Source organism: Tursiops truncatus, chromosome 4, assembly GCF_011762595.2.
Source record: "Tursiops truncatus isolate mTurTru1 chromosome 4, mTurTru1.mat.Y, whole genome shotgun sequence".
Taxonomy (NCBI): domain Eukaryota; kingdom Metazoa; phylum Chordata; class Mammalia; order Artiodactyla; family Delphinidae; genus Tursiops; species Tursiops truncatus.
Window position 1 is genome coordinate 26,108,598 of NC_047037.1, and position 14,603 is coordinate 26,123,200.

At 55.3% G+C, this 14,603-nt stretch overlaps 1 protein-coding gene across 3 annotated transcripts in view; it reads right to left on the minus strand.

Moving 5' to 3' along the window:
- The window catches only part of SPSB4 (splA/ryanodine receptor domain and SOCS box containing 4), an 83,554-nt gene that overhangs the window by 48,816 nt on the left and 20,135 nt on the right, over positions 1-14,603 (minus strand). For 2 of the 3 annotated variants that reach the window (XM_019934120.3, XM_073803769.1), the window contains exon 2: positions 13,416-14,262. In XM_019934120.3, coding sequence (XP_019789679.1) covers positions 13,416-14,109 — 694 coding nt within the window. In that variant the 5' untranslated portion in view covers positions 14,110-14,262. Of the gene's footprint in view, positions 1-2,559; positions 2,777-13,415; positions 14,263-14,603 lie in introns of those variants that run through there. The other variant, XM_073803768.1, reaches the window with a different exon arrangement.

The following is a 14,603-nucleotide window of genomic DNA, read 5'->3' on the forward strand; positions in this document are numbered from 1 at the left end:
GGACTGAGGTCACTGGGGAGCACTTTACAAACGAAGTTGGCATCTCTCTGAGCCTTGAGAAAGGACAGCTCTGGCAGATGGAGATGGAGAAGATGGCATCCAGGCAGGAGGCACAGCACAGGCAAAAGCGGAGGTGAAATCTGCCTGGTGAGATGTGAATGCTGGCCTGAGCACTGGGGGCCCGCTCTTGTGACAGAAGTGCTAAGAAGCCGGCTCTGGTGAGGGAGGCCACATACAAGGTCCATCTCCTTGGGTCTGCCCCGAGAAAGGGGCGCAACTAAGAGCCCTCACTTCCCAGGGCAGAGTCAGCTGTGCTCTCAGAAGGCCGAGAACATGGGGCCCATGCGGGGCTGATGCCTTTCCCACGTCCTCTGCTGGACACGTTCTGGGATCGAGAGAGGCACCACCAGGGTCCTACCGGGGCTGGTGATGGTGGGTAGCGTGGGGACAGCAGTGACTGTCGCCTCAGAAACCACGGAGCACAGTTCCCCTGGGCCCCTCCATGTACCTGGCACCCCACCACTCCAGTTCCTTGGATATGTGAGGTGCTCCCACTGTCTAGTGAGGGCACCTGGGGCTCAGAGGGGTTCTGTGGCTGGCCCAGGTCACACAGCTCTGCAAAACCTGGCCCTAAGCCCACACCTAGAGAAGTTCAGATCATCACGCTGAGGCTAAACAATGAGAGCAGGGAGCATTTCAGGTGTTGAAAAACCTCACTGTGATCAGACGGAAGATACCAGAGGCAAGAAGGAAACTTTCAGGACATTTGAACCTGAAATGGGAATCAGACAGACTAGGGTCCACATTCCAGTTCTGACCCTGTGACCACTTGGCCTCTCACAGCCTCAGTTTCCCTATCCATGAAATGGGGATGTTAACATGACTCACCAAAAAGGATTGAATGGAATTGCATATATATAAAGCATTTAGTTTGGGGCAGGGAAGTGTTTAGCAAACGGTTACTTTGATGTATCTTCACAGCCACTTCTGCGGGGAAGCCCACCAGGCATATGGTGGGACAGGTGGCTCTGGTGGGCTTCAACTCCCCTTTCCATGTTCTGCGTGTCTTGGTAGGGACTTCATGAAAAGCCAGAGCCAGACCTGAGCCATGAACCCATGCAGGGCTGGGGTGCAGCAGGCAATCCATCATCCACAGTCAGCCAGTCGAGTCACCTCCCAGCGAGGAATGCAGATGAAAGCCCATTTCATCATGAAACTAGACACCAGGCTACTTCCTGCCAAGGGCACCCCTTGCGAGATGCCAGAAAAGCCCCGCTCTGGCCTTTGACCTCTGCCCTTGGTTTGTTTATACACGGCGGGGTTGGGGTCAGAAAATGACAACCAGACCCAGGCAGACACACACATGTGTCAGGGACAAGGAAAGTGTTGGACAACTCCCGGGGCATGAGTACATGCCAGCGAAGGGCCACCAGGTCAGGAGGAAGGAGGAAAGAGCCAGGGGCCCCCGCATGGTGGCCACCAGTGCCGTTCTGTTCAGCTGCAGTGGGACAGAATGGACGGAAGCCGCCTGCGTGCTCAGGGCTGCAGGGACATGGGAAGAACACACCCACCCCTTCTCCAAAGAGCCTACTGCCCAGATGGACAGAGAGGACAGACACCCCAGAACCTTAAAATCACCACTGAGGGCAGTTATGATTACAAGTCAAAACGGACACTCAACCGGGCCTCGTGAAGCAGTCTCTACCGCGATCCGGGCCACCATTTACAAAGGGCTCTCAAGGGTCTGGTTCTATTTCATCTCCGTAACAAGCCTCTTTCTCATTCCTCCCCTTTCACCCACAAGGAGGTGGAGGCTCCGCGGGCTCAGGGATGCTCCCAGGGACACAGACTAGCGAGGGGTTTCCGCTGCTCCTCCAACCTGCGCTGGGTGTACCGGAGCTCTTGCTTCTCTGGTGCAGCTGCCCCTCCCCCCCACCAGGGCTCCTGACCCCTGCTGTCCCCCAGGCCCTCCTCCTCGCATTCCTGGCATACCTCCTGTCCTTGCCCCCTCCTGGCTCTCCCCACCCAGTTCTCCAAGTATTCCTGGTAGTGTTGCTGCCCAACTCTCCCTGGGCAGGCACCTGTGCTGAATCTTCTTCCTGACCCTCCATCCTGGAGCTGGGCCCTAGAATAACTAACTCATGGGAGAGCTGAACCTCCTTGCAGCCCCAGATGGAAATAGCCCCATGACGGAAACAGTGGCCAACGCCCTTTCCGTGAGGCTCCCCAGTCCTCCCAGTGGCTCTAAAGCAGCACTGTCCACTAGAGTTTGGGGCGATGACGGAAATGTTCTACGCCTGCCCTGCCCGATATGGTAGCCACCAGCCACATGTGGCTATGGAGTACTCGAATGTGGCTACGCAACTGAAAAACTGGATTTTTTTTTTTTGCGGTACGCGGGCCTCTCACTGCCGTGGCCTCTCCCGTTGCGGAGCACAGGCTCCGGACGCTCAGGCTCAGCGGCCGTGGCTCACGGGCCCAGCCGCTCCACGGCATGTGGGATCTTCCCAGACCGGGGCACGAACCCGTGTCCCCTGCATCGGCAGGCGGACTCTCAACCACTGCGCCACCAGGGAAGCCCGAAAAGCTGGATTCTTTACTTTATTTTCATTAAACTTAAATGTAAGTAGCCACACGTGGCTAGTGGCTACTGTATTGCACAGCACAGCTGTATAAAGTCTGTCATCCAAAAGATCAGACGTGCAGACAGCCTCTGGATGTTAGATACCGATGAGTAATGGACTCTTCCAGGCTATCTTGTCTAATCCCTTCTTTCCTGTGATGGAGAAACAGAGGCACAGAGAGGGGAGGTGATTCGCCCAAGGTCACACAGCCATTGCCAAGCTGGAGGGGCCCAGCCAGGTTTCCTGGCTCCTAGTGCAGAGCTCCTTCCAGGACCTATCCCCTCCACCTTTTCCAAGCACCTCCCGACAACTAGTACCTGTAAACCTGGGACATCTCTGCTTAGCCACCAGCACCCCCCCTCACTACATGACCCTGCACCCCTACTCACTCCAGCAGCCTCCTTCCAGCCAGGCATCTCAAGGAGCTGACTTCCAGCCAGTGCTGCGTTGATGGCATGATCAACTGGGAAGCTTATAATACACACACACACTTTCCAGGGTCCACGGATTCAGAGACAGCCAGAACCTGTGTTTCTCCCACTCTCCCTGAGGGTCGCTGAGGTCCAGGTAAGTGTGCCAAGTGACCAGCTCCAGGATTCCCCACAACTAAGGGAACCAGCAGGTGGGACCTGACCCAGAGGCACCAATCAGAGGGCTGGTGGGAACCTCTGTCTGCACCTGAGAAGCGCTGGCCCATCAGAAACGCTCAGGACTTTAAACCAAGACCTGGGAAAATAACGTGTCAGCTAACAGGGAGGCGGAAGCGGTCAGGGACCAAGGAGGGGTCAGGGTCCTGGTGAGCTATCCCCAAGAGATACCCAAATTATGAGGGAATAGAGATGACACAGGAGAGGCGGGGCACAGGTGGACGGGAGGGGGTCTGGGGCAGACGTGCAGTGGAGGCAGCAGTGGGGTGCCTGAGAGCATCCCATTCCTGGACCCGCCCACTACACATGCAACCTTACGCCCACCCCTTCCCTCAGGCAACTTGGATCTCCTGGGGTCTGGATTTCCAAGGGAGCCTCAACTAAACGTCCCTCCCCTTTTCTCGATGCTTGGCCCCTGGGTGAGCTTTGTGAGTGGCCCCGGGCTGTGATTCTGGCCCCTCACCCCAGAGGGAGCCACCCTCAGGGGGAAGACCGGGATCCCACATGGCACCCCCAGCAGGGCCCAGACAACGAGCAGAGGGCTACTGTCCACCTCAGCAAGCACTAGGGCAAAACCGCCCTCACCCTGGGACACCATCGTGGATGCATTTTGAGGGAGAGACCTCAACCAATGGGACAAGATCTGGAATGCCGCTGTGGCTCCGAATGGATTGACTCAAATGGATCCAAATGGGTCGACGCTTCTACTTAAAGGACGACCATGTCTCTGCTGGCAGCTCTGGCCCTCAGTGCTCCCTGGTGAGGTCATGGGCCTTGGAGGTGTGAGAGATGGGGACCTCAGGTGCCTCGTCAAGTGGGGCCCCAGGATGGGGCAGCCTGTACCCGTTGGGGTTCCCAGCAGGCAGGTCACGAAGCGGGGCTCGCAGCTCTATTTATAGAAAGCAGCTGCTGCTGAGGAGGAAGAACTGGGGAGAACCGGCTCGGCAGTGTTTTCCAAGCTCACCCTGTCTCGGCTTAATTTCATCCCAAGCAAATAAATCATTAGGGAGGCACCGAGTCCAGGGAGATCCGATGAAGCAGGGCCATTAAACGGCACAGCCTTAACGTGAATTATGGACGGCCTCAGACAAGCAGCCTTATTAGTGTCTGGGTTAGGCCATAACTCATGCTAACCGCCCCCTGGTCTTAACCAAGTGAGGAGACGGGGAGAATCAGCTGGCTCCCTGGCCGCAGGCATAGCCCAGCAGGCTGTCTGCTCTCCCAGCGGTTCGAACACCCTCCTGCAAATGTGCTTTGCTCTGTGCCTTGCCTTCCCGGCAACACCCACTCCCACGGGCAGGGGTGAGGACAGATGATCTGGCTGTGCGGTATTTAAGGGTGCTCACAGGCTGTGGCAGTGGGAGCCGCCGGCACCATCGCGTCGGGGAGCCCTTCTGCGGAGCGCAGGACAGCCGAGGCCTGGGACCACCCACAGAGCCACGGCAGACTCACATGACCCCGAGCGGCACGGAGGTGAGAGGCGTGGGTTCAAGGTTGCCGGATGGCTGCCTGCCAAGCTCCTGCCATGAGCGGGCTCTTCATCCCCCCTCAGCCTCAGTCTCCTCACGAGTGACGTGGGAGAGCAGTGCCTTGTCATCCGTGGATGGAACGAGATAACACGCACAGAACGCTCACGGGCGTTTGCACGGGGCTGTGGCAGTTTAAATCAGATGGCGCACGTGCCGTGCTGAGCTGCGCCTGGCCTCTTGTTCAGTGCTCACGCGATGACTGTTTAACACGGAGCTGTTTCTATTTGCGGTAATCCCTTCCCAAACGAAGTCACCCTCGCGGGAAATTCATGCATAAGAGTATGGATTCACTTGGCGACGAGCCGTCCTGGAGGCCTTGCCCTGTGCCCCTCCCAGCGGCACCCAGGCCAGTCCCACCGACGCCCGTCGGCAGGGGTGAGAACGAATGGTCTGGCTGTGCTGTATTGCAGGGTGTTTCCATGCAGTGGCAGCTGCTGATACCGGCTTCGGGAAACCCTTCTGCTGAACAGACTGCCTGATGCCTCAACAGGCTGCATCATCAGCGTCGTTAGGAGCTTGTCAGAAATGCAGTCTGGGGCCCTACCCAGACCTACTGAGTCAGAACCTGCTTTTAACAAGATCCCCAGCGGACGTGAGCGGCACGTGAAAGTTTGAGGTGCGCAGCTGACTACAAGTCTATGGCGAAGTCCCAGCATCACACCCACTGTACAGGACGGAGAAGTTAGGAAACCTATGCCCGGGTCATCCAGGTAGTAAATGGAGAGATCAGTTATGTCTGGTCCTGCCGGCGCTGAAACCCCTAGTTCTGTGGTCTGAGCAGGAGGGGGTTATCTGACATGTGGGAGGCACTGAGAGGCCACGGAGGGTCTTCCTATGTGTGGATGTGGGAGTGGGGAGCACCTCTTCTAAATTGCACCCAAGCTCCAAAGGCCCTTCCACCCTCACCCATCATTCTCCTCCTGAACTCCTACGTCCTCCTTCACCTATGTCGGGCTTTTCAATATGGACTCATAAACGGCACTGAATGCTTACTCTCTTGTTTCTGGCAAGGTGCACTGTCAAGGAGGGATTGGAGGCCTGGGTTTTAGTCTGGTTCTGCCGCTCATTAGCGGGTGACCTCGGGCCAGTCCTCCCAGCTCTCTAGTCCACTCAGCTCCCACCTGTAAAATGTGGGTCTTGCACAGGCTGCTGAATGGCCCGTTCCAGCCCTAAAGCCTGGGGCCTGTCTTCAAGCCCTGCTAGTCCCAGAAAGGTGGAGACCGGCCGTCTCCTCCTCACTCCCTTTCCTCCATGGTCCAGTAGCGGCCAGCCCGCAGCCAGGCCTAGCAACCATCTGTTCAGAGGCAGATGCTGGTCTTCAGGCCCACCACCTCACAGCCCATCCCCGCTGAACACACGTGCGGGCACAGCTGGCGAGGACACCACTTGTTTGGACATCCGTGCTGAACACATGCTCACCAGGCAAGTCACCCGCGGGAGCTACAGAGCGCTTGAGCCAGACATTTAGCTGGAAGCCTTTAAGGCTGCTCGCAGGGAAGGCTGAGCACTCCCAGCTCACCTGTGACGAGCTCACAGTGGCCTCTGGACCTCAGGTGGCATTTCCTTCATGTATCCTAAAGAGAAAAGAGTCCAAAACCTCCCCAGACCAATGTATTCCCTTGTGTGGGATCCCTCAGAGCTCACAGTGTGGACCCAAATTGAATAACAATAATTATTTCCACATCTAATAACACTAAGTAACTTTAACAGCCTACGAGAGCTATAATAGTTACAACCGGCAATTTTTAAACCTACCTTTTTCAGTACCTTCTATGTGCCCGGCACCAGCCTAGTCACTTGCCATATATGACCCACGATCCCGATGGATCGTGGCAAAGTCAATTTCTACTACTATTACATATGAGGAAACCGGCTCAGGGGTGAAGTGACTCGCTCAAGGTCACAGCTAACGAGCAGCCAAGTCAGGACTGGGCCCGGGGCTGGGAGATCCCTGAGCCGCAGTTCTTCCCATGACACCAGGCTGTGAGCCTCTGAGAAAGACGGCAGCAGCTCTGCGGTGGCCCACGGTGACACCTGTCCCAAACGGGCCTGCGTTTCAAAGCTCCCTTCTGCAGGCAGGACTTCCTGGACTGAACCTACTCATGACTGTGTTAATTGTGGGGAAAAAAGCCCTCAAAGCAGGGCCACAGCGTCTGAGTGAAACCTTTTTTCAGCTGAAAGTCTGTTCCTTTTTAGTGGGAAACAAAGGGTAGGGGCCAGTTTCTGAATGCTGAGATCCTGAATTGAATTGCTGGGCCATCATGCAGCCTCTGCTTGGCCCGGGTGTGGGGACAGATGTGCTGTGCACGGTGCACAATGAGGGGTGGAAGTGGGTCACTCTGGGGTCAGGCTTCAAGGGGGTGACAGCTCAGAGCCAGCCTCACTTCGTTCCAGGCAGCTATGACTCCAGTCCCGCTGCGATGGAGAAAACATGCACTTATTGAGCACCTACTAGGTACTCCGCTATGAGGGTGGCTGAGGCGGCTAGGATGCAGTCCCGCCTCAGAGAACTGCCACTCTCAGCAGCAGCAGCAATAACAAAAGAGCGAAACACACCTCTTATGAACCTGCTCTGTGCAAGTAAGGGGTCCAGGGGTCTCACTGTGCTGACACACACCCCGTGTAAGGACTGACTGAATTATATATCTCAAATGATCGTGGTCCAACAATGAGTCTGAAGCCGTCTTAACTGCAAATTAATGTGATTGTGCCGTATTTTAAATCAGAAACCAAATCTTTCACAAGCATTCATCGGGTGCCCAAGACGAGCTCAGCACTGGACACAGCACAATCAATGATGCAGGCTAAGTGTGTGATATCAACAGCTCCCCTCCACCCCGCACCTAACGCGAGCGACATGCTGGACCACGCTGCGTTTCTGCATCTATCTTAATACTCACCAACCCTGCAAGGTACATATAATTATTCCCACTGCACAGATGGCAAAACAAAGGCTTGAGGATGTCAATTAGCCAGCAGGGGGCAGAAATAAAATTCAAATCAGGACCAAAAGTTTATTCTCAAAGACTGGAAACTGCCTAAAGGCCCAAAAATAAGGGTCTGGATAATCCAATTATGACACAGCCACACCATGGAAACCCATGCAGCTGTTAATAAGGAATGAGGCAGCTCTACATTAATCATATGAAACGATCACCAAGATCTATTAAGCGGGAAAACGAGGTGCAGAGCGGTGTTCACAGTACGATCACATTTGTGTGAAACTTCTCTGTCATAAGATTCTGGAAGGACATAAGAGAAAGTGATCATGGTGGTCACCAGCAGGAAGAGAGGCTGGGGAGCTTCGGGGTGGAGGTATTTCACCAGGCACGCTTTGGTAGCGTTGAAATTTGTTGCCACATGCATCCTTTACCTTTCAAAAGTATTTTAAAGTCCCCAGTGTGCCTGCTTCCCCACACATGCCTCCTGGCTGACCATCTGTGCCCTGGGGAGCTTCACACCCACCCAAGAAGGCATACACATGTGGAAAAGTGAGTGACTGGGGCAAAGCGGGGATTGGGGAGGGGGGGATGGGATGAGGACTCAGCCTTGAATTGGGGATGCAGGGGACAGAGCCCTGGGTTGAGGGCTGTGGTGAGCTGGAGTCAGGGCAATGATAGGGTGCGGGGCAAAGGGGAGACCAGGCCTGGACCTGGCTCAGGAGGGGGGAAGAGCAGAGTCCAGAGGATGGTGCCACCCAGGAGACACAGGGGAGCTGGGCGGGAAGGTCGTGAGTGCAGCGCACACAGCTCTGGCAAGGGGACGGTGTCCTTGCAGCCATCCCGGTAGAAAACTCTCTGCCCTTCATCAGTACCAGAAGCCTTGGCTGGACGCCAGCCTCCTCTGCTGAGCTGATGTACCAATAAATGCTTGTTGGCAGATCAATTAAACCATCTAGGAATGACGTCTGGAACGACAGTTTCCCTGGCTCGAAGCAGGTGGACAAGGCTTCCCTGCCCGCTGGGCCTGAGATCCTGGGGTACCCGCTCCCTGTCCCCGCTTAGTCAGCCCTGGGCTCGGACACCTGCTCTTTGGAATCGGCGGGCACAGTGGAGGCAGCAGGGCCGGCCCAGGTAGCAGGAGGCACGGCAATGGTCCCGACGACCTGGGTTTCAGGGCAGCTCTGCCACTGGCTATAAGATGGGTTTAATAACAATGACGTTGCCTCAAGGTTTATTGCGTGGGCTGAAAAAAAAAGAAAATGAGTAAAACACTTGGCCCAGGGCACAGAACTTGGGTGGAATCCCCCAAATGTATAATTATTATGACCCTCAAATCAAAGCTGCTCTGTCTGGGGTCCCCTCTCCTCTTCCTGTGTCACTCGCGTACTACCCACTACCACAAGAACTCCAAGACAGGAGACAAAGCCGTTCTGTCAGCCCTCCTGGCCGCCAGCATGTGGAACGAGGTGCCAGGGGCTGGAGGGCAATTCCAGAAACCTGCCCGGAGCAGATTCCAAAGGCCTGGCCCACCCCACGGGCCACCCTCACGGCAGTTGGGACATTTTCAGTGACATTCTCCTGTTAGCGACCGAAGGATGCCTGATTCACAGCCACCGCTGGGGCTGTTTACATGCAACTAGGTTTTCAGAACGCCCCGTGGAGTGCTGTGCTCAGTCAAGAGCTTGGTGGGCTGGAGGTGAAACCGGGGGGAGGGACAGCATCTCAGGGCCTCCTCCAAACTCACCGCTGAAGGAAAGGGTCCAGTCCTTTGCTGAGTGGCCACCCAGCCAGGTGGAGCAGCCTCTCCTATTCCTTCTCTTCCTGCCTTGTCTGTAAACGTCTCCACAAGGGACCACTAAGCCAGTGTGCCTCAGTTTGATCCAGTTATTAGCTGTGTGACCTTGAGCAAATTACTCAAGCTCTCTGGGCTTCAATTTCTTCATCGGAAAATGAAGATGCTAATAAAGGTATTAGCTCAAAGAGTTGTTACAAGGATTAAACGAATTAAAATTTGTAAAGTGCTTAGAATCTAGCCCAGCACAGACTAAGTATCAGAGAAGTGTCGTTAGCGTGGCGCTGTGATTGCTGTTATTATTTGACCCTGGACCCAGTCATCCGGAGCCAGCTGGCCTGTCTGCCTGGCCTCGGTTCTGCACTTCCCAGCTCACTCGGATGGCAGAGCCCCTGGGCATCCTGCAGCTCTCTACTGTAAACCCCTCAAGACGCTGAGCTGTTTCGTTCCATGGTGTAGCCGAAGAACACATCTGTAATAGGAAAAATGCACTTCCAGGAGCTCTTGTCCTCCACAAACACATACTTCAGAGTGACAGACAGTCTGCTCTTCCTAAGTCTTGCTTTCATAGTCATAAAAATCAAAAATTGAGAAAATCATGCCCATTAACTTCCTTCCTACACATTAGAAGGGAAGTCTCTTATTGAGGCCACTTTTGTTTTTATCCAGAGGTGAAGCCCCGGACCTGGCCCAGCTCACCTAGTTAGTCAAAGCAGCGAGCACCAGTCGCTGTGGCCCTGCTCTGTGCTGGCGAGCTTTATCACGCCTGTTTTACAAAGGAGAACACTGAGGTCCAGAGCGAGGAGGTAATCATCGTCCAGGGCCTCCTGGTGAGTCCTGGGACCAAACTCTAACCCCATCTGTTCTACCCCGCATGGCCTTGTGGGGAAGCAACCCCAGAGAGCGGCCCTGCTTTTCTGCCCTAGAGCCTGTCTCTAACTGTGGTCACCTAACCCCCTTGTTGGGTCTGAATTTGGGGACCCACCTTCGTGGCCACAACCAATTGGCTCATAATTCTTTTCATGCACAGAATTCCACCTTGGGTCACCCTACCTGCCCCAGAGACTCCCTAGGGCCAAAGCCTTCTCGGTGTCCAGGGATCCGCTGGACTGCAGCCCAGGTCACTAGCTACAGGCATCACACAGTCCCTTCCCAACCAGCCCGTCAGACTCCCCTCAGCCTGTTCTTTGGTGGCTCACCCTGTAGTCAGGGCTTGTTCAAAAAAGCTGAGCTCCCCCTTTCTGCAATCACACCCTGCCCAAGATAGGGAACATCACTCCTATCTGGAGAAGGGGCCAGCACCATAGCACTCAAGCCTAATCCTGTCACCCAACAGGAGATGCCACAGGCTCGCATCATATGACATCCTGGCCTTGTCTCCCCTTGCCTCCTGGATGGGCTTTCTAGCCTCAGCCAACCTGAAAAAGTCACTGCCAACAGGGAGGATAGAATGCTCCAAGTTTTAGTCTCACCAAGCAGCTCCAGCCCCCGGAAGAATCCAAGAGCTCAGAATGCTCTGATCACGACCGTCCTCTCCCACCCAGCCTCCACCCCCCGCAGCACAGCAAGCGGAACACCACGGCTTGAATACCCTTGATCCTATCCTTCATGGCTGCAACCTGGTTAGCACCTTAGTTTTGTGCCAGTAAACGAATCAACAGTCCCAAGTGTGAATCAATCCCCAAGAGGAAGCCCACCTTGGGGCCCAATGGTTGGCTCAGGTAATTCCTCTGGGTATCAGTGCCAGCCTTTAATCCCAGCTGCCATAGTATTGGTGCCGTCACACAAGACCTCACAGCAGCTATGAAAGGGACCTGACACTGTCCCATTTTACAGCTGAGTAAAACGAGCCCTAAAGCCTTAGAGTGACTCACCAAAGACACAAAAGCACTGAGCATTGGGGATGCAGTGGGAAATGAGGCATGTCAGATCCCAGAGCCTGGGTACACCAAGGCCATCCTTGTAGTCCAGTGATCAGCTCTGGCAAGTAGATTTTCCAATTCCATTTAAAGAGAGTATTTGTTGTTGCTGTTGGTTTTCTAAGCACTGGGGTTTGCCTGGTCATCATGTCTTTGAGGGTTCTCAACATTCTCCACAAGGCACTGCGGTGACTAAACTAGCCCGATTCAGGACACACTCATCCTCTCTTTACTTAACCAGTTAATCAGAGAAAACAGGCCACTCTGCCATTCAATGGCAACCTGAGTCCAACAACCACGGAAATGAAATACGAGCAAAAGTGTCGCCAATGGTACCACAGAGTGGAGCACACCAGCCACATTCTGGTGGTCTGTCGCCCTTGAAAATGGTCAACCCACGCTAACCTGAGTCAATGTCAATTTTTACTTGAGTAAAATCTTGTTCTTGACCTCTTTTCTGGAGTGTCATGTCACTCTCAGCCCCTCAGCCAAAGGGGGGAGCATGGGAAAAGAGTGGGCTTCGGAGGCTGACCGACCTGGGGAGGTTCCGGTTCTGGTTCTCCATAGCTCTGCTCTTGAGTTTCTCTTCTCTGAAGAGGGGCAATTATATCTCTCATTTAAAATGAATAAGCTAGGGGCTTCCCTGGTGGCGCAGTGGTTGAGGGTCCGCCTGCCAATGCAGGGGACACGGGTTCGTGCCCCGGTCCGGGAGGATCCCACATGCCGCGGAGCGGCTGGGCCCGTGAGCCATGGCCGCTGGGCCTGCGCGTCCGGAGCCTGTGCTCCGCGGCGGGAGAGGCCACAGCAGTGAGAGGCCCGCGTGCCGCAAAAAAATAAAATAAAATGAACAAGCTGGAATTCTGGCTTTAAGCGCCCAGCACTGGGAGTTTCATCAGGGGTGTGGCAGGAAGCCTGTTTGGATGAGGTGTGTACAAGCTCACAGGTGACTGACTCCAGGCCCCACTCGGCTGGGATTCAACACGGGACAGGCGACCACATGCACCTCTGTCCAGAGGCCACCCTGCCTCCCTAAGTGACTCCCTCCCAAAACCAAGAACTATTTTCGTTACTAGGATTTTTAAGCTGCCTCACAGGACGGTTGTGTGTATTAAATGAGAGGAGGCCTTAGAGCTGTCAGCAGTCAAACACAGCAGCCTGTGAGCTTCTGTGCAACCTGCGAGGGTGTTTTGTGTGTCCACACGGTGTCTTAAGCCGCTGCCAACGTTAAAAATTGGAATAGTTCACACAAAATCTAGATTTCTAGGTCCTCTTGAAAGAAACCAGAAGATTCCACAACTTGCGGCTCTCATTCCCATGAGGCAATAATCAGCCAGATGCCCCCTTTAACAGAGAGCTCAGCAGGAAGACCTAGATTTGAGTGTTCAGCCCCTGCATATAGTAGGTGTTCAATAAATGATAGTTATCACTACTTATTATTTATCAGTAACTCGAGTGCATGGGATTCAAGTGCAGGGACTGTGTCTTCTACTTGTCACTCTCCTCCCACTGTGAACTTGAAGCCAGAAACACGGGAGACATCGTTTTGCACAACCCTTACAGCGACTGAAACGTTCGTAATTTTAGCATCAACACCCAAATCACTTATTAGGCGCCAGTTCTAAGCACTGTCCTAAGCACGTCACATATCTTATTATCTTATTTGATTTCTCACAACAACCCGGAGCTAGATTACTATCATTGAGCCACTTTCGCAGAAAGGGAAACTGAGGCACACGCCAAGATCACCCAGCAAGCAGAAAAGAGTCAAGGTCCAAACCCAGGAGCCTGGCCTCGGAGTCCACGTCCTCACCACGAGTTCAGGATTATCCCAAGTGCTGATGGAGGATGGGGCCTCAGGAGGATGCTTTCCCCCGTCTCCCCGCCCCCCCAGTTCTGCCTGGGACAGGCAGCCTCTGGACCCACCCCTGCCCACCCCTTCCCCCCTCAGCAGGCTGCACTTACGGTCAAGGCCATTGATGTAGCGCATGGTGACTTCACAGTGGCCCCACACGGCACTCACCACCGGGTAAAGCTTCTTGCCCTTGAGGCCACGGAAGGCCACGCCCAGGTACTGGCCGTCCACGACGAAGCTGAGTGTGCCCTCGTCCATGTCCAGCACCACGAGCAGCGAGTCGGGCAGCGCGAAGGCCTCATCGGGCCCCAGGAAGGCGGGGTAGGCCACGCCGGGTCGGTTCTTGCCGTCGTGGTAGAGGCGGCTGCGGCCCAGGTCCCAGCCCCAGGACTCGGCGTCGCTGCCCACCAGCGCCGTGTAGCCCACCGAGTGCAGCGGGGCCCGCGCCGTGGCCACGCCCACCACAGCGTGTGTGCCCCGCTGCCGCGCCGGCCAGTGGATCTGCCAGGCGTGCAGGCCGCGGGCGTGGCCCACCTTGCCGCGGATGCCGTCCGTGCTCTGCGCCACCGGGTGCCGGTGGAAGGTGAGCCGGTCGTCATCCTTGACGAAGACGTTGAGCGAGCGGTCCTCGGGGTTCCACGCGTGGCGCAGCTGCACCGCCAGCCCCGCTGCCGGCATGTCCAGCAGCTGGTCCAGCCGCGCCGGCCGCCCCGGCTCCGCTCCCCGCAGCTCGCGCTTGGCCGGCCGCAGCGCCGGCTCTCGCACCTCCACCGACTTGAGGCTCCCCGAGAGCTTCTGGCCCATGGCTCGCTGCCGGGACGGGGCCGCTGCAGGCCACCGCTACCTCGTGGGAGCTTCCGGTCCCCGCAGCCAGGGATGGGCCACGGGGCTGGAAACCAGGCTTCCGGACCGTACACGTCCACAGCCTCTGCGGGGCTGGGGCAGGGGCCCAAGCTCCTGGAAGGAAGCAAAGGACGCGGGTTATTACAGCAGCCTCGACAGCCACGTATGCCCATGCCTTGGCTGGGCCCTGGGCGTGCACTAATAACAATAACTAATGAATCGAATGATATCTGGCACTTATCTAGAACTTGCCATATGCCAGACACTGTTTTAAGTGATTCATATTTATTAGCTCATTTAATCCTTAAGACCTCCCTATAAGACATTCATTATCATTCCCATTTTATAGATGAGAAAAGTAAAGAGTATAGAGGAGATAAGTAATTAACCAACGTCCTACGGTTAAGAAGGGGTTGAGCCCAGATTCACACAGGCCGTCTGGCTTCAGAGTCTGT